Below are 20,432 nucleotides of genomic sequence, written 5' to 3'. Positions count from 1 at the left end.
AGATGTTTAAAATAGCTTATATCTTGCTTTTTGTCGTAATTTTTTATAAAAAATATTGAAATAAGATTATCTTTCTAGTTAATGCAGCTTTAAAACATATTATTTCTAACGTAAGTTATATTTTCTTGTTATTTGCATTGATTCAAACAAATTTCACAGCTTAGAATACATACGGCAGTACCCCTCGCCTGGCATTTTTCATGGAAAAATCGTTCAGCATGCTGATATTATTCAAATGGATATTGTGTAAATGAAAATAAAAAGCCGAAGTTGTGTTTCTTAAATAGACCAGTGTCAACGCTTTTGAATTTTACATTTAGATACATAGGTCACGGGCTTCGTTTCCATGGTAACATCAATTAAATTTAAGGAACCACATTTTTCTACTGAAATTTGAACAGTTTTAGATCTTATTTTTAGTATATAAGTAACAAATTATCAACGGAACCTGAAAAATAGGTATTACAAATCAAACTGCTAGATTTTTTATTTGAAAATGGCCGTTACAAGTAACCTTTCATCCAACTATATTCCAAATAACATTGGTTACCAGCATCCATTTTCTTACAATCCGCATAACGTTTCAATATAACTACATAAAAGAAGCAAAATATTGATGATTATTCAGAGCAAAAGATTCATAACAAATATTTCAGCAATTATTTGTTATTTGAAGATAGTTAAAATAAAGAAAATGCACAGAATTACGTACTTTCAAGTTAAAGCTATTAATTTTGCGCGGTAACTGACACGTAACGTCATGACGTCAATGACGTCATTTTAAGGCAACATTGTTTTGAAGCGTTTCTGCGGCAATTGATTCATTATTTCTGCATTATTAAACCATAAAGTATCAGATCGGAGGCAGGTTCATGATTTGTTTTCAGGAGAATGAATATACAAACACATTTAATTTGTCGTAAACGTCGTCGTAAATCGTCACGTTAGTTTCCGGTTGGACATGCGCACATACAAATATGAAGGTAACCTACCTCCTTAAATGCCGCTTTCGTAACATAATCAATGTCTTTGGATTACTTACAATCATGTATATACAAAATGAAGACCATTTATTTCAAATGACCGACACTGTTCCCTCATGAATCAGAGTTGGTGGACAAATGGAATCTTTTGTCGTCGATTATCATTGACGATAAACGTTTTTCATTGGTTTCCAATCAATGACCTTCTGAACTGAGGAATTGTGCTCGAACTGCTTCTGGTCATATAGCTTACTGTTTTTGTACGGTGTTTAGTGAAGAAAGACGGCGTTCTATGTGCCTTTGAAATTGAAAATTGATGCGATCTCCATTTGACATCAGTCTAGCATATTTAGTGTTTTTTCTGATAAACGTTTTACTCAACTTTTCATTTTTCTTCTTCCTGAATGTTTGCACCTGTTTAATTAACAGGATGTGTCGGAATTAATAAGGAGATTGAAATTAATTGAGGCTTGTTACATCATTTGATATTAAATGCATTCTATGTTTTATTTGCCACACACGATCAGTTGAACTATGCTAAATGAATATATTTTTCTGCAATTGTCATGAGTGTGGATTCACAGCTTTAAAGTACCACTTCCAAAATAATACTTTTTGCTGAAACTGCTAAAGGATAACCGCAATATGTGCAATGTCAGCAGAAGACCTTTTATTTGAAAATAATTCTATTAGAAGAAAGCGACCATCGTTATTAGAAGACAGGTACTAGTTTGAAAAATGTGATGAAAGCAAAGTAGGAAAAAAACAGCCAGCGTTTATATAATACAGGTTTGACATAATCAGCACTTTTGACTAGTAACAAAAAGTTGTGTATGAGGTCACTGAATTATTGAAGTATTTAACCTTTACCCTGCTAAATTTCTAAAATGGACTGGCCCATAATTCAATTAATTTGGGCAGTACCACTTATTATTCAAAAGAATGTGCACTGAACATTTACTGACTGAATAGCTAACAGTGCAGACCATGATCAGCCTGCACGTCCGTGGTCTGCACCGGTTGCAAAGGCAGAATCTTAGCCGCCAGCAGGCTAAAGGTTAAAATTAATGCGACAATAAATATCAAGTACTAATTCCTTAATTGTAAACTTATTCTAAATCTGCTTTAATGCGACTTAAATATCCATCGTAAGTTTCATATTTCGATAAAATTGATTTCATTGTAGCTCCCATTAACAATGAATTACATATTTTATTCGATGAAATCGTTTTATGGCACGGTATGTTTGTAAGATAAAATGGAAGATAATGTGAATTATCTAAAATTTAGAATTTTATTTTGAAATATAACCGCAACTTTGTTGATACATTCATGTTACTTGTGTTCATTGCTATAAAGAGCTGGAGTCGGGATACAAACCTTTATATTGACCCCAAATCTCAGATATTCATTATAAATAACATGAAAACGTTTTTTTGTATGTGTGTGTGTGTGTGTGTGACATTTAAACTCGTCAGTACACTGAACAGGAAGGTGTATTTGTTGTTTTATAATAGATCGACTTGATGTCAAAAACAGTGCATGAGAAGTTATGAACACACTGCTCTGAAATAATACTTTTGCTAGTTGCTAGATGTCTAAGCAAGTTGACTGTTAGAAAGTGTGTGTTCTGTTGCTGATAAAATACTTAAACGACAATAAAAACCCTGGAATTTCCTAAAGTTTACATATCACGATTGCACTAATTGATTACTTTCATAGATTAGACGTAAGGTCATCGAAATCAAATGCTTCGAATATTTAATGCATACCAAAGCTCGGGTTTCTTATAGGAATTAATTATATCAAATACTATGAAAGAAGTTCTGTTCGAATTTATAACTTTTGAATAAAGCAATTTCCTCCTTTGTAATTGATTTACCGTTTTGTAGATAAGTTGCAGTAACAGAACGTCAGCTATATACAGTAATCTCTTTTATTCGTGCCAAACAACTGTCAAAATGATCAACAAAATTGCAGATCAGTGAAGTTTTACATTCTATATTTGCTCCAGCTCGATGAACCTGCGTACATTCGTTTTCGTCAACTCAATATATATGCTTTAATCATGTTAATAGCAATATAACATTTTATCTTAACTTTCAATCATTTCAGTTTTATAATGTATTTAATGATTTACATAAACAAAGAAATTCTACATGACAAGTCAACGTTTTAAAATGAACTCGGCTTAAATCATTACATGATGTAAAAGCATTGCCTGTCTGAAGAAGTTGCTAATATGTACCTATTTCTTTCCCAGCAGACGACAGGCGGCACAAAATGAACTGGCTCAAGCGGTTGATCAGAGAGATATTTGAAAAGGGTCCGAGTAACTTCCTTTGTGAAAACAAAGTGTACATTTAATTGAATTTCTTCCTTCATTATAATCGAGCTTACGTCGAACCCCACATTCATCATACTGACCCCAGGGTTACTGACCTTTTATTTAATAGTGATGGTGGATTATAGAGAATTATGTCGGGATAACGCATGTTTTTTCGTGTTATAACATCTGCAGAATCCCGAGGGATTCTGCAAATGTTATAACACGAAATGAACATGCGCTAACGCTATTCTAGCATAAAACGCGTAAAAACTGATAAATGGATACAATGTCTCTCAACGTCATTAATTTTCCACGAAATGTGCGGGAATGTCTGAGTTGTTTTTTACGTTGACGTCATTTCGTTTTGAATTATCCATTTTGGGGCCGAATAACGTTTACGCTTCGCCACGGAACGCGCATATATAAAAAGGTGTTATAACAGCACGCCAGCGCGAGAAATCTCTCTGTTAACACACGTTTTCTCCCCTGTTAAAACATCCCAGAAAGTGACAAGAACAGCAGTTTTATACTAGAATAGAGGAAAATGTCTGCTTTTGAAGACCCTATTTACTGGTCACTTTTCAATAAGCCAATCGCCTTTTATGTTTCAATGTGTTTAGTTGCCTGCTTAATATTTGTTATAAATTGAGAAATTGGCAGCCATACACTTCCTGTTTTAAAAAATATTCGGGTTCCCAGCTAGTTTTCATAGTAAAATCCTATCGTATTAACGTTTCAACAAGGCGGCGAACAGCACTTACATATTAGCATAGGTAAGAGGATCCAAGTTATGTATATGCAATATCTCATTTTCTTATTGACAACGCGGTTCAACACAAGGTCACAGATGCCGATAAGCCAATTTGAAATTTAAACCTTTTTCTCTCCTTCAAGTACACTATTGGCTACACGTATTTTCTTGTTATATTATTTACGCACTTTGCCAAAATATATGTTAACATTGTAATCAATGGGAAAATGATTACTGTGAACAAATTTAGAAGTATGAACTGGAATAGAATAATGAAATAAATGCATAAAAAAAGTTAATGGACGCGATACATGAAGTGTTTACAGACGTTTACCAGTGGCGATTATGATAATAATGAGCAAAATCGATCTACCCGGGTATGGTTGCATATCGAGACGAAAACCAAAACAGCCCTTCAGACGTAAACCATTCACTGTTTTTCCATTACCTATGGTGTGTTTTCCCTTTTATTAAATGAGGCCATTGTTCCTAGTAACTTTGATAAACGCTGTAGTGAGGTATGGCGGAGCATTACTGCATGACCCGGTGGAGTTAAACTGTCGGTTATATACTGTGGCTAGTTATAAATAATTGAAAAACATACAAAACATGGATATTAATTAGTAATCATATTAAAAAAGTTTCAGGTCGGGTCGTTCATACATGAATGTGCAACTGTGGCTAGTATAGTATCCTACATTTGTCATATCTGCAACTAAATGGAACCATATCGCTGGTGCAATGAAAATATTGAAAACATTTTGTTGTTCTTATCTCATGCTTCACAAATTTTAATTAAGGTTTCGATGGAGGCCTTGAGAAACAAAAATCAAACAACACCAAATCATAGAAAGAAAGAGTTGTTTGACATGAAAATTGAACAGCATGTAAAACATGTATATTACTTTACGAAACAAGTGTCAGTATACTGATATAAATATTGAATTCCGGAAAAGGGCTGCCTAAAGGGGCTCCACTTCCGGACAGTTAAACGCGTTTAAAAACTCACCATTTTCAAAGAACAGTTACACATGTTCGTTTTGATGCATTTGCAATAGCGTGCGAGTGGTGAAATTTCGCATAACAAGGTGGAACACAGTTTTCAGCAATTGTTTATCTTTATTTATTTACAAATGGCATTCATTTTCAGAGGGAGACAACTGTTCCCGATTATTTTAAGTACAAATGACATTCATTTTCAAAGGGAAACAACTTTTTCCGATTATTTTAAGTAATCTTTGAGAAAAAGTTGTCTCCCTTTGAAAATGAATGACATTTGTAAAGAAAAAAAGATAAACAATTGCTGAAAACTATGTTCCACCTTGTTACGTGAAATTTCACCACTCGCACGCTATTGCAAATGCATCAAAACAAACATGTGTAACAGTTCTTTGAAAATGGTGAGTTTTTAAACGCGTTTAACTGTCCGGAAGTGGAGCCCCTTTAGGCAGCCCTTTTCCGGAATTCAATGTTTATATCAGTATACTGACACTTGTTTCGTAAAGTAATATACATGTTTTACATGCTGTTCAATTTTCATGTCAAACAACTCTTTCTTTCTATGATTTGGTGTTGTTTGATTTTTGTTTCTCAAGGCCTCCATCGAAACCTTAAATTGGGTGAAAAGTTCAACTGTTAGTTTAATACTGAAAATACGAAGAAAGAAGATTATCATACCTTAGACTGAACCTACACTCACATTTGTTTAGCATGTGTCAACATGAGTATAGTATTTACCTTATTTTCTGTTACTGCATGATTATAGTAAAACGACGAATATTCAGATTCAAAATCAAGATTTGAGCCGCGCCATGAGAAAATCAACATAGTGCATTTGCGACCAGCATGGATCCAGACCAGCCTGTGCATCCGCGCAGTCTGGTCAGGATCCGTGCTGTTCGCTAACGGTTTCTCTAATTGCAATAGGCTTTGAAAGCGAACAGCATGGATCCTGACCAGACTGCGCGGATGCACAGGCTGGTCTGGATCCGTGCTGGTCGCAAATGCACTATGCTGGTTTTATCATGGCGCGGCTCATTTTCTTTTACATCATTTAAAATCTCCAAAGTTATACCACGATAATTGATACCTTCGTAAGTTAGTTCCAAGCAGCGCAAAATGACATGATTTGGCTTTGCACATTGGCTAATAATTTATTGTGAACAGATGATGTACAACACTCGTTTGGCAATGAATGTAAGATCTAGTGTATTCAAGATTTTAATTATTCCTAAAAGATGGTAACACAAAGGTAAACATACACATCCAATAAGAGTAACGTCTAAGATGATATTTTGTTCGCTTCTGTGTATCGCCGTCAGAACACCAGGTGTAATATTTTCACTAGTGACAGTAGCTTCGAATGCAAATGTAGAATCTGGTTTTCATGAAAAAATATTTTATATTTCCTTTATTCTAAAAACAAGCAATTTTTCTTCTTCTTTAAACTAATATTTACCTAGGGTCGTCTTAACCAACTTGTGTATATTCAATGTGAAATCATCAATATATGTCACCCTAATATGTAAATAATTCATTGAATAACATGTAATACAACCGCCTCGATAGCCTAGTGGTAGAGCGTATGCTTCAAGTGCGGGAGGACGTGGGTTCGATCCCCGGCCGAGTCACACCAGCACTAAAATGGCAACTGGCTTCTCTTATCTCATACCCTCGTGTCAATGGATTCCATCAGGAACGAGGTGTCGGGGGTGATAAATATAAGTTCTAAAACCTAAAAATAATTAGTATAAACTAAACTAATAATTTGTAATGCAATTATGTTTGTTGATTTCGCTTGAATTCTCACTGATACATTCCAGAGTTCCGCTAAGAACTAGATGAGATATGAAGATACGTAACGTCTATCAACTGAAATTCTATGCACTGTTTAACATCATGTCTTTCAAGTAAATAAATAAAGCTAGGCCTAACCAGACTTGTGTTCGTTAACAAACCAACATTTGAATGTTCTGAGTCGCAACGCTTTCGTAATGGTTGATAAAATGACAGGCAGCTTATTAATAGTCGCCACCGGCAATCCATTCGGTTGCCTTCTCCAGAAAACTGTTAGTGATTTTAGTGGGAGGATAGTGCTTGATACAGAAGGTGCCCAAATTCCTGGAATTTCCCTGGTTCTTTAGCGTGAAAGGTTAAAGTCTCATATACGAGGTGCTGAGTGTTAGTTTTCGTTTAGTTAGAGGAGCGAGAACTGAATTCAGGGCCCCCTGTTAAATAGTTTAATAGAATATACACTGGAACCTCTGTGGTTGATCAGTTACTCTTCTTATACATGAGCCCTCCCATGACGGAACATAAAATATCACGGCTCTAAAACGTACAATTAATTAAAACAAAGGATATAAAAGCTATTCGACATATTATTCGTTCAGTTACGCTTTTTGCATTGCATCTTGTAGGACAGTGTACTGTTAACGCATATTTGTTAGGGTACGTTGGGGCACCAAAACATCCCATACTGTAAATATTTCACCATGGAAAAAAGCTCGCTTTTCTTTTTGTCCTTTTGGCATTTTTGTTTGTATATATTTTATTTCTTATTTTTGTATAATGAATAATTGTTCGGATATTGTTTCAGCCGTGAGTTTGATAGCTCGTTTCTTTATTTAATCTGAGTCTAACTTTATATATGGAATCGTAAATGAATAATAAAAATAGTGCTAATTTCATTAGACTTTACATAATTTGCATACGTTATTAGCTATGTGACAATTCAGCAGTGAGGTTTGTTACATGACTGACTTATTGATCCGTCATAATTGTATTTCTGATAATTTGATCAAAACGAAGGCAATCGGACAAACTGTAATCTACACGTAGCGTAATTTCCTGTCATTGTAATGAACATATTCTGTTAATATTATCTTATATATAGGGTAAGTTTTTTTTATAATGTAACTGTTTCAGCGAAAAATTGTGTCAAAGTGTCTAGTTCCGGTTAAGCATTCTCCACAGTTTTTCAAACACAACTATACAACAAGCTCCCACATCCTGTCTACATTAATTGAGCAAGCAAATCATAAATACATACGCAGGTTCTTACTTTCGGAAAATCCTTTTCAGCTCGACTATGCGAAGAATAAGGAGGGCTATTGCACTCATTCCGGCACCGGTGTTGGTTAAAAATTTCGGTGAAGTCCAGTCTCCTTCTTTAATACTTAAGATATTAAATTGAAACTTGCTGCACTTGCTCATTAGGACAATGCTCACTAATGAGACAGATTGTGTAACTCTGCAGTCTCCAAAGTCAATGCAGACATTGATTTGAAACTTTATGTAAGTTATTGAGGTAGGTAAAGCATTTTGAAAGTTGCATGTCCTATATTTCTAAATTGTCCTTGGCAAAGTTAAGCCCCTTTTTTGGACTTGGAAAATGCAGGTTAAAGTTTTTCATGGAAATTACTATCAACAACGATTATGCAGATACTTTGTTGAAACTTCACACATCTTGGGAGCACCTGAACAAGATCACAGCATCAAGTCCCATAACTCTTATATGAAATTCGACAGTGTGTGTATTCTTAAAAAGGAACTCCATGTTACTGAAAAACCTACGAATAGTCGAGCGGGGTGTCATGAGACACCTCTTATTCATATTTGGAATTATCCATTTTTTGCAGGTTAATCAAAATGATCCAAAACTAGAAATCGGGTAAAGTGTAAGCAGTTCACTTTAAGATAATATTAGGCATTGATAATAAGCAAAATGTATCATATCAAAATAAATGATCAACGAATTGATTTTGCTTTATTTCAATAGAAATTACTGCAAAGTTAAATATCAAAGACGAAACTTCACTTAAAATCGTGCATTAATAATCCAACGCTGTTGCAATTTTGTCATTTAACTTGTCATAAATGCTAACCAAGCATATAATAACCGGAACTATTATTGCCTGAACATGTCGTGCATGTTTCAAATCAAAGATATCATTAACTGCCTACTTTTAAGGAAACGGAAGTTTTATTACTTTTGTTTTGTCGAACTTTATCTAGTTAATAAAGATTGGAATCGATAACGGTGTCTTTGTCAAAACAATATTGATAAATGAGACAAGATAAAATTATGTAAAAAGTGCAGTGCAATCAGTGACATGTCGAAGAATTAAACATTGGTCTTCCGCCGCGAGCTTATAATTACTTTTCGCGACTGTACAAGAAAATATTTTTTCTTTATACTTTTCTAACAAACCCAGTGTCATTGTACTTCAGGTGAATTTGACATTTGCTGGTTTGGCTGCTACGAGTTAGCCGAGTGCACGTACCGCTGAAATGTAAGAAATAAGGGTTTTCTTAATAAAAGCAAGTGTCACATGCACGCACGCATGTACGCACGCACATACGCACGCACCCACACAACGGCATTTGGTATCAAGTTAACTTATGACTGACATTAAATCTTGCAGTCAACCCTTCTCCTACATAGTCAGAAAAAAACTTTTACTAATATTGTAAAGTTGTTCGTATTTGAAATTCGTTCAGCGTTTTACACATTATAAAGATTAAAGCTATGGGGAAAATATAACATATCATTTGACGCACCTTTGACATTACCAAATCAACGCACGTTAAGGGTCATTAAGTACCTTTAAAAACAATTGTTACAAGGGTAATATGATTCACTTATTGTCTTAGCATTTTCTTAAAAACCAACGTCAAGTAAAGAAGCTATGTAAACGACGTTTCATTTACCGTATGTTTCAGACGAGGCAAGTAGAAAATGATGTATTTGATATATGACGAGTATGCCTAAAAGTAAATCTAACACAATACATCAGGAGAAGACTGAGTTATCTCGCTCTTTATTACATTTCATTAGGCCTGTCTACCGCATGAGAAATACAAAATGCAAAAACTCTAAAATTTAAGGAACGTTTGTTTGCAGGAACACGGTGTATAACACTATGAAAAAAAAAGAGATCGTGTACGTCCAATACCAAGATTCTATTTAAAAACTCCTTCTTTATTGAAATATCAATTTTTTCTAAGTACATTTCTAATAAATCTGTATGTTTTACGAGTCCCACTTATCCTGACCTCGAAACAATGACGTTTCAAGAAAATCAGATCGTATTATTTACACAACACATTTCAAAAATTATTCTCTTGGCTGTTGTTAAACGGTATTGACTTTCAATATTGCCTTTATTTTTCCATGGAAATAAAATTGATTGAACAATGAATAAATAAACAGACGTTATGTAAAACAATATGCGGCCGCATGCGCCTTCCGAACAAAGAATATTTATTGATGTTTTATGGTCTTAGTTTATGCTTTAATGTCCTCGTAAAGAAACTCGATGATGAGTAATAATTATGATAGTTATAATAATTTGAATACTTACAGACATCATAAGACACATCAAAAATCTTCCAAGACTAGCTGTAACTCTAATTAATGAAATGAATATCATTAGATACGTGTCTGAATTTGAACACATGACATGTTGTGAAAATTACAGCGTGGGTTATAGCATGTATGATTTTTTTTCTTATTTAATAATGTTAACTTCATAAGATCGCCACTAGAGTAGCTCCTAGACTATGATATATCTTTTTTACATTTTTATGATTCAATGTAGTGGACTGAGCCAGTCTATATACTAAGTCCAATATATCATCGTCCCTCTAAGAAAATCTCAAGAATAGACTGGCTCTTAACTCTTCGAAATCGAATTAAGCCAAAAAAGGAAAAAAACGTAGAGTGATCTGTATTATCAGTCTAGTGGCTAGTCGCCACTTTTCGCAAATATTTGCGGGAACAGAAATTCATTATATCTAAACATTTAAAATGTTGACTTTAGATAAAGTTTTTACAGTGGAATTTTTATTTATTTATTTATTTATTTATTACTTTGTACATCAAGACAGAACAATGCGGAAGTAAAATTGTTTAATGTCTGATAAGAAGCCACGTCTTTTCTGGCTATTATTTCTACTAATGTTACTCAGAAACTGCATTTTCCTGTTTTCCTGTCGCCATTAGTTTTCAAGACTTTATAGACTGTGCCAAATTAAATTGCACCTCTGACGCTTTTAGGAGTCGACGGGTGGTCGTCAGTCTGTAATCAATGTGGAATAGGCCTGCATTACCAGTAGATAAAGTAGTGATTTACATAAAATGTATTGTCTTTTTTTTTTTCTTATAGAGAATGCGTGGAGTTATCGGCTGTAGAAAAGCATAGGCTGAAGATACTCGCTCACCGGTGTGGAACATGTTAGTATCGAAGAAAACAACATAGAGAAAAGCAGTCGTATTGTTGTATGAGTTAACAAATCAGTTGTACTACCAGTTCAACAGCGCTTGTAAAATTGTTGCGGAAAAGTATAATTATGTTTTTTATGCCGGGGGAATAACTAACGCATGATTGCACAGATTTTCTAGTGAATGGTTGGGATAAAATTGATTATCAGAATATTCATTCATTGTGCCGGGGTCTGTGAACGATTTATTTGATTCCTGTTAGGCAGTGTGACAACGCGCTTTTTAAAAGTGGAAATGATTGACATTAGTGCTATCGATGCGTATTAAAGGGCGAAAAACTCAACATTTACATGTCAGATGAATATACTAACATTTACCTACTGTGTTTTGTGATTTATATATACAGATGAATATTCATATTTCATCCTCTAAGTTTTTTTTGAGAATTATAATCAGCTGTAATAATGGAGAATTAATAATCAATGTTTAAAATTGATATTAAAATAGAAGCGTGGATTAAGAAATAATGTGTATACATTAATGAAAAATATAGCCAACAGTGTTTTCTCAGTTTGTGTCAAATTTGTGAGACAAACTACAAGAAGAAAAGTGAATTTTGGATCTATACAATAAACGACAGATGTCAATTTTGATCGGAATATATCATGAATCATGCTACCACCGTCTCTTTGGGAATATCAGCCAAACTGGACTTTGTTAACCTTTAACATACTCATTCTTCTCGGCAAAGGTAAGTTTTTTTTTATTTATTCATTTTTTTGTTGTTGTTAAATAGAAATTGTAAGTTTTGAATATAGTCTTACATCTCTTACATATAGCCTCTCTGATAGGAAATATCGCGCTTTATCATACAGTGTTCAATATGGCATTATTTTCAGGTTAATATAAAATGTGGTTTTGTCGGATCGGTCAATGATCATATCGGAATAGGAATAAGTAAATTAATAGTAAATGTAGTTGTTTTATCAAAAAGAAAAAGAAAAAATTATTTTAAAGGGTGTGTCATCTAATTTATTTGTGTAAGTATTATATAATGATGAACAATATGGCATTCATAGCATAAAGCAAATTTTGTTATGATTAGTTAAAAAAAATAAACATAAATGCTTTAAAATTTAAAAAAAAAAAGTCTCTGGTAATATATAGCTGAAAAGCATGCAAAATATTTTTTTTCACAACATTCTCTTACTTCCTGTAAATTTTTAGAATACGTTTAAAACCTGAAACTTGGTAGAAAAAAATCAGTCCTATATTTTAGCGTTAGAAATTTGGCTTTTTTTTACACTCCCAAATTATGTAATAAAGTGTTAGTCTTCAAAAGTGAAAAGTGTTTTTTGTTGAATGAAAGATTGATCATACTGCATTAAATGAAATTCTTACTCAATTTACAACAAAAAATCATCAATGTTTCAAAGTAAAAATGCCACCTGCGCATTAATATTAGATTATATAAGCCTTTTAGATTTTAGACAGACACTTGCATGTGTATACACTAGACAAACGTATGAATGGCAGGTGTTGTCCGACTTAATTTTGATGAGAAAAAAATGTTTCTATTACTCTGAGAAACACGTTTGTGGTTATTACTTTCTTTTACACATATCCTGTTAAATACCAACATTATATATTTACAAACAGTACTGTACTCCACTATAGCAATAAAGTACACTGATCACACAGCGTCCCTTCACACAACATCAATCTGTTTTATACATCTTAACTTCCTACCACTTATCTATTACCCAAAATCATATGTAAACATATATATAAATGTTTAATGAAGCTTTGAAAGTTTCCCATTAAACTATCAGATCTTGCGACTGAAACGCGTTTGGCTACAAAAATATAGAGTGTAAGAAGTGTAGTGTATAAGAAAATCAGCCAACAACAGTTTAAATGTCGTATCATTCTATCTTTATACCTGTTTTCTCGGTAAAATTGCAATCAGCGTAAACAGATTTCAGACGAATGTGAATTTAATTATAGTTTCAAGATATTCATGTAAATATGACCTATACAGAAACTAAACAATTTGCATTTTACGAAAATTGCTGCCGTTTATAAATACGCTATGTAATGTCACATGTATTAAATTCTTCATTTATGCATAAAGTGATTATTCTCTTTTGACTTTTGATATCTTTGTAATATTACGTTGCTGTAAAGAACATTTACCTAAACGTCACAAGATCTAGATATTTGTTACAATAAGGATGTTCGTATTATTATTGTCATTATTAATATTGTTAAAATAATACTTATTATTATTATGTACAACGCCATTGAATATATCATTGTATAAAAATAGGCGTTTAAACAAATTATTCAGTTTCAGTATATTTCAGTTTTACAAGATCTAAAATTATAAAAGGAATATTAACTAGTACACCAGAAATGGCCGCTTCATTGAAGCGAATAAAATATAATTTACCAACTTTTTTAAAGTCCTATTTATGTTCGTGTTGCTGTTTGATAAGACATGTTTGAAAACATGTTCGCGAAATACATTTTAATATAAAAAATTATGTAGCTTATATATTAACATAAGGACGCGCATAAATACATTGAAGTTAAGGCGATGTAAATATTCGATTTAAGTAAGAGTTTTTTATTGATTCTAATAGATTTTAAATGATTTTTTAAATTTTGTACACTATATTTAAACGATAAAATTGTTTAAAGGACCCATTTGATGCACATTAGATCCTTGTCAAGTGAATTTTTTTTACATTCTTACTATATTTGTAATATAATATAAGGATATCTAGTTCCTGTGAAATTACGGCAGGTTACATTACATCGACCTATTTTTACTTGCACGTTTTTATTGCATTTAAATGAAAGGAGGCAGATCTTTCATTGAGAAACATGCGCTCATAAACCCGTATTAATGCTTGATTCCTTTCTTGCTTTTAGAAATACTTCTCAACAAAATCAGATTTAAATGGGATATTCATACACTTTAAATTTAGATGAAATTGAATTCTGCACTAAATCGTCCTTTTATGGTATTACGGACGCTTTATGACTCGCTTCTTGTGTTGCGAGCTCGGCTTTCAAAGTGATTGAATTATCTTCAATTTATTAGTCACTTTCTATTATTCGTTTCTAGCGACTAGATCTAATACTTTTAATTAAATCGTGTGCAAATACAACCGAACGTATTTGTTTCTAATTGAGCGATGGCATATAACTATAAGGTACCTTTTTACCACAGATTTAGTTTTGTAGTGTGTAAGAACTGTATAATTATACGTATATTTTTTTGTGTTTTTTTTTTAAATCTGCAATTTTTCAGATTATTAAAACAACTCTTATTCTGCTGTTATTATCTTAATATTTTCCTGTTGATGCAAGTATACGAAAAAGCCAGTTTTTTTAAATATTTATCATGTGGCTTTTTTTCTGAAAATAATGTTAATCATGGCTTAAAACACATACTTTGCTACAACTTAAAGTGCAAATCTCAATTAAAAGAATCTAAAAAAAAGTTTCAAACCTATAAAATAGCCACTATAGATTTATGAAGAATTCAGACGTTTTAGTGTTAATCTACATCAAACGTAGATGATTATGTATAAGTATGTATATTAAAAGTAAGAGTTGGCTGACTTGTTAATAGAACCAACACTTGTTCATGTTATTGTATTCAATTATCCATGTGGATGTTCCGCTGTTGCCTGTTTATATTAATTATATCTGAAAACATTACATCAGAGAAGTTGGTATGTTAGATATTATTAATTTCATATCAAGAATGTCTTTACAAAGCCAGTGATCAATGAGAGAATATCACTCAGGGGAACTCATCCTATGCTATACATTGAGTGAGCTCAAAACAGCAGGTCGTTAGTGATCAAAATTGACTTGCTCCAAGGCTGTATTGTACGGCAGTAGTTTCCATTCGTACACTCGTAATTATCTGAAGATCCCTATATTAAGGACCCTGAAGATCCCTATATTAAGGACCTTGAACGAAGACAGACAGCATCTGAATTTCAAAGAATGTGTGGAATGAATCATATATATATATATATATATATATATATATATATATATATATATATACTTTCTGTATTCATAGCTGCAGAGACTATCTTGAGACCAGACAGTATTCAATGCGCCGAAAATATGTTTCTGTTGGCTCAAATTTCAAAGTGTTCAGCTTGAACTAGTGGATATTTGTCGACCTTTATGTGCAAACTCTATTAATGAAGCAAAGCTTTAATTTTTTGGTATTCAAATTATAATATACTGATTTCATATTCATTCGGAAATGCACAAATGTATTTTTCAAATTCCATACGCGTACCTTTGCGCATGCACATAACATTGCTATGCTGAGATTTGCGTTAAATGGGAAACCTGAAGTAGTTGATCTCGTGGTATTTGAAGAAAGACTTTAATGTAAGTTTTGGAATAATTCATTCATCAATCATGCATTTGATTTTAGATATTCATTCTAAGATTTCATTTGGAACGAACAACATTAATACAGGCAACACGATACTAAGCTGTATCCAGGAAAAATGTCGAAATGTGATATCCTTTCTCTTACACATTAAATGATGTATTTACATATTTAGATAGAAAATGCATTTTCTAAATGCAACACGCAATTTCCTATTTGTTTGAGGAAAAAGAAATCCTATGGGGCTTTATTCAACGAGAATTCGCAGAGGACATTTTAAAATAATTAATTGCCGATTGCTTTAATTGATACCATATATCAGCGTTTAATTTCAATACTCATCAGTTATTACTACAATGTGGACCTAACGGCCGTGAATAACGAAAGCAGAATGACAGATGTATAAAATAACGGTGTGATACGGTCAAATGAATTTGCTTCCATACCAAACCAATTGAATATTTATTTACTAAAAAGCAGGTAAATTTGATTGGCAAGTGAATGCTATTCCTAAGTGGTAATTAAGAAATAACTGATTTTCATCGGGTCTCTAGTTTTTGATCCAAAGGTGAGGCGAATATATTCAAACAGGTCTCTAGTTTGAACCAAAGCTTAGGCGAATATTTAAACAGGCTTTAGTTTGTTCCAAGGCTTAAGCGAATATTCTAGGTCTCTAGTTTGATCCAAGACTTCGGAGAATATTCTTATAGGTCTCTTAATACCGTGTTCACACTAGCAGATCGGTTTTATTTTTATCAGGCACTAATTGGCTATAATTGGTATTTGACATTTAAAACCCATCAAAATATAATCTAGTTTGCATCCACACTAGGCAAAGAAATGTGGTTTAAATATATACATGCAATGTTGGAAGTTAACAAATATTTTGCTTTAAGCAAAAAAGGTAACAAAGAAGGAGGCTAACAGAAACAAGAAGGAGTCATCAATATTTAAACTTCTGTGTTCATCTAAGAATTTCAGTTCATTCCATCTATAGTCCATTTTGAGCATCAGCATGACTCCATATCGACATTTAATGTTTGTATTTCATCAACACTCCAATTACTTTTGCCATCCATAGCATCAATTGTTTGATACAAAATAGAAACACATGGTATTCTTCTGCCAAAATGTAAGATCTGTGGATTTGGGATTGTTAAACCAGTTATAACTCACATTTGCGTTCACACTTGTAAAATAATGTAGTATTACTTTTTGATATGGTATTAAAACCACCTCCCGAGGTAGTTTTAATGCTACATTACAGAAACCACTTTACCTTTACATAATTCACGGTTCAAACCACATAAAGCGTGGACGCAAACGAGTTTAAAAAATAAACACAAGTTAATATAGGATTAAAAACGTAGTCTGAACACTGTATAATTTGATCCAAGGCTTTTGCAAATATTTTTACAGGTCTCTAGTTTGATCCAAGGCTTCGGCGAATATTTTTACAGGTGTCTAGTTTGATCCAAGGCTTTCGCAAATATTCTTACAGGTCTCTAGTTTGATCCAAGGCTTCGGCGAATATTCTTACAGGTCTCCAGTTTGATCCAAGGCTTCGGCGAATATTCTTACAGGTGTGTAGTTTAATCCAAGGATTTTGAAAATATTCTTACAAGTCTCTAGTTTGATCCAAGGCTTTTGCAAATATTCTTACAGGTCTCTAGTTTGATCCAAGGCTTCGGCGAATATTTTTACAGGTGTCTAGTTTGATCCAAGGCTTTCGCGAATATTCTTACAGGTCTCTAGTTTGATCCAAGGCTAGTTTGATCCAAGGCTTCGGCGAATATTCTTACAGGTCTCTAGTTTGATCCAAGGCTTCGGCGAATATTCTTACAGGTGTGTAGTTTAATCCAAGGATTTTGAAAATATTCTTACAAGTCTCTAGTTTGATCCAAGGCTTTTGCAAATATTCTTACAGGTCTCTAGTTTGATCCAAGGCTTCGGCGAATATTTTTACAGGTGTCTAGTTTGATCCAAGGCTTCGGCGAATATTCTTACAGGTCTCTAGTTTGATCCAAGGCTTCGGCGAATATTCTTACAGGTTGCTAGTTTGATCCAAGGCTTCGGCGAATATTCTTACAGGTGTATAGGTTAATCCAAGGATTTTGAAAATATTCTTACAGGTCTCTAGTTTGATCCAAGGCTTTCGCAAATATTCTTACAGGTCTCTAGTTTGATCCAAGGCTTTCGCGAATATTCTTACAGGTCTCTAGTTTGATCCAAGGCTTTCGCAAATATTCTTACAGGTGTCTAGTTTGATCCAAGGCTTTCGCGAATATTCTTACAGGTCTCTTATTCGATCCAAGGCTTCGGCGAATATTCTTACAGGTGTCTAGTTTTATCCAAGGCTTCGGCGAATATTCTTACAGGTCTTTAGTTTGATCCAAGGCTTCGGCGAATATTCTTACAGGTCTCTAGTTTGACCCAAGGCTTCGGCGAATATTCTTAAAGGTATCTAGTTTAATTCAAGGCTTTTACAAAAAAATTTGATAACTGTTAAAATTAAACTTGCCACCGTAAAATAACTGAAATACATTTTTAAAACATCTTTCAAAATATAAAAGAAACATTCTGTTCTCTAAACTTCAATTATATTACTGCAATTTCATACACCGAGGGTTACTATATAGCTGTTCCACATTTTTACACAAACAACTACGCCATTTTCTTTTTTTTTGACCTGATGTCGGATAAATTTATAGTTTAAGTTACCTGGATAGTTTTTTGTATGCCCAGAATCGCTTCTGTCGAATTGTCATGTTTGATAAGAAAATGCTAAATGTCAAAGGTCACATAGCCCCTTGGGTTACATAATATCTGTTACATACTAGCGAGTAGTCAAAAAACATCAGAGCGATGACTACGACACCAAAAGCAGCGGTAACTTGTCGAGTTATCATTAATATAAAAACAAATTACCAATGCTAAATTATAACACTGCTCAAAATAATTGTCCAGAATTCAGTCAAATATTCGACCAACAGATTGTTTTCTTGGAGAACTGCTTCGGTTTTATTTATTATGCATCGGAAATCGAGTTGACTGAGATTTATTAACCGTTGTTACGCATTTGTCATTGTCTACTATTGTATATTCTGCAGTAGTGCAGTTTCCCACACCGTTGTTAAATTTGACATTTATTTGACAGAATTTATGAAACGGTTATAGTAATTTGTATGTAAATCAAGCGTTTGATAAAATTCCTGCCTAATGTAGCATTTCTAAAATTATTCATAGATCCTGCAAGATAATGCTTGTAGCATTTTGCCATTTACGTAACTATTTGAGCATTTGCCTATAAATACAGTCTTGTTGTTCGAGGTCACGTGAAAAGGAACCATCTACTACATTGACGTTTTGTTTCGAAACGCTCTTTAATAATCTTCAATTCGATTTTGTGATTACATACAATCGTTTAATATTTAGTTCTTCTTGAATCATGATGTTAAAGAAATCTATTTTATTCTACATTTTTCATAACCCAAAATTGTTCACCAGTTTAGAAGATTTTTATAATTGTGTAATGTTTACCTAAATGTTGATTTATTTTACGGTCTTTAATTTTCTTTCCCCGTTTTAGTTAGTCTATCACACATTCTTCATGTTAAGAACGTATTGTGATAAATCTGTTTACAACGGGATGCAGTAGTATGAAAGACTGTTGTTTCTTCCCAAGACAATGACCTTTTATATACCATTAATTTAATCTAACGAACAAAAGTACCATTAGTGGAATAATGACAGACACAAATGTTGTTTCACGTTTTGTAAATATTCTGGACAGTGTTTACAAATGGCGCTTTGAAAAATATTTCCATTTCGTTTGTCTCCAGTAATCTGGTCTAGTCTACAGAAACGGCGTGAAGTATTTTTATCTTTTGTTCAGCAGACAGTAACCTGTTCTAAAATTGACTTCCTACAGTGTGACATGGCAAATTCGCAATGTATATAGCAAATCTTATGAGGTGAGAAACATTTTAACACCGACAGTATTACGATGTTGAATGACCGCCTTCTCCATACGGAATTGTTTTTCTCCCATCTGTCTATATCTTAACAGTTGAATGTGTTTCTGATTCAGGAGATGCAATGATTATCTACGATTTGTGGTTCCAATTTAACAGATAAAATTTAAATGCATTATTTTCTCTTTCGTGCTGCAAAGGTCAGAGTAATACGTCGTATAATTTGTTTAATTTTAGACAGTACATTTCTGAAACTTTCCAGATCAATAACAATAACTAGTGTTTATTAACAGAAATTTGCAATTAATATACGTGAAATTTAAACTATTGACATTTCCCAGGAAAATATGGAACATATAGTTATTAATTTGCAAACCAATTCTGGTAACTGAATATTAAAATGTTAACCATACGTATAAATAACACAACTATGTCACACTACAAATAACTAAGCACTTATAAGACAGTACAAAAGGGAAATACTAATTCACTGTTCTATTTTTAAGCGTGTCGTTATATTGTGTAATCAAAATCTAGTTGCATGCAATATGACTATAGTTTATATTTCACACGTAATCGGTACATTCTTAGAGGAGAAATTCCAGTGACCAGTATTTGTTTCACTTGCTAGGCAACATATGTTTAACACGCAAATTTGTGATGAAAAATAAGACTTTTCTTAGACCTGATTTGTTCTTTGTAATTATATACATGTAATTCATATTGTTTGATGTATCT

At 33.1% G+C, this 20,432-nt stretch overlaps 1 protein-coding gene across 5 annotated transcripts in view; it reads left to right on the top strand.

Moving 5' to 3' along the window:
* Positions 1–20,432, top strand: part of LOC123566305 (roundabout homolog 2-like) — a 306,048-nt gene that overhangs the window by 171,740 nt on the left and 113,876 nt on the right. For all 5 annotated transcript variants that reach the window (XM_053550016.1, XM_053550017.1, XM_053550015.1 and 2 more), the window contains exon 3: positions 11,233–12,039. In XM_053550016.1, coding sequence (XP_053405991.1) covers positions 11,961–12,039 — 79 coding nt within the window. In that variant the 5' untranslated portion in view covers positions 11,233–11,960. The remainder of the gene's footprint in view (positions 1–11,232; positions 12,040–20,432) is intronic.

Source organism: Mercenaria mercenaria, chromosome 8 (assembly GCF_021730395.1).
Source record: "Mercenaria mercenaria strain notata chromosome 8, MADL_Memer_1, whole genome shotgun sequence".
Lineage (NCBI taxonomy): Eukaryota > Metazoa > Mollusca > Bivalvia > Venerida > Veneridae > Mercenaria > Mercenaria mercenaria.
The sequence above is the reverse complement of the archived record's forward strand: the minus strand, read 5'-3'. Positions and strand labels throughout refer to the sequence as shown.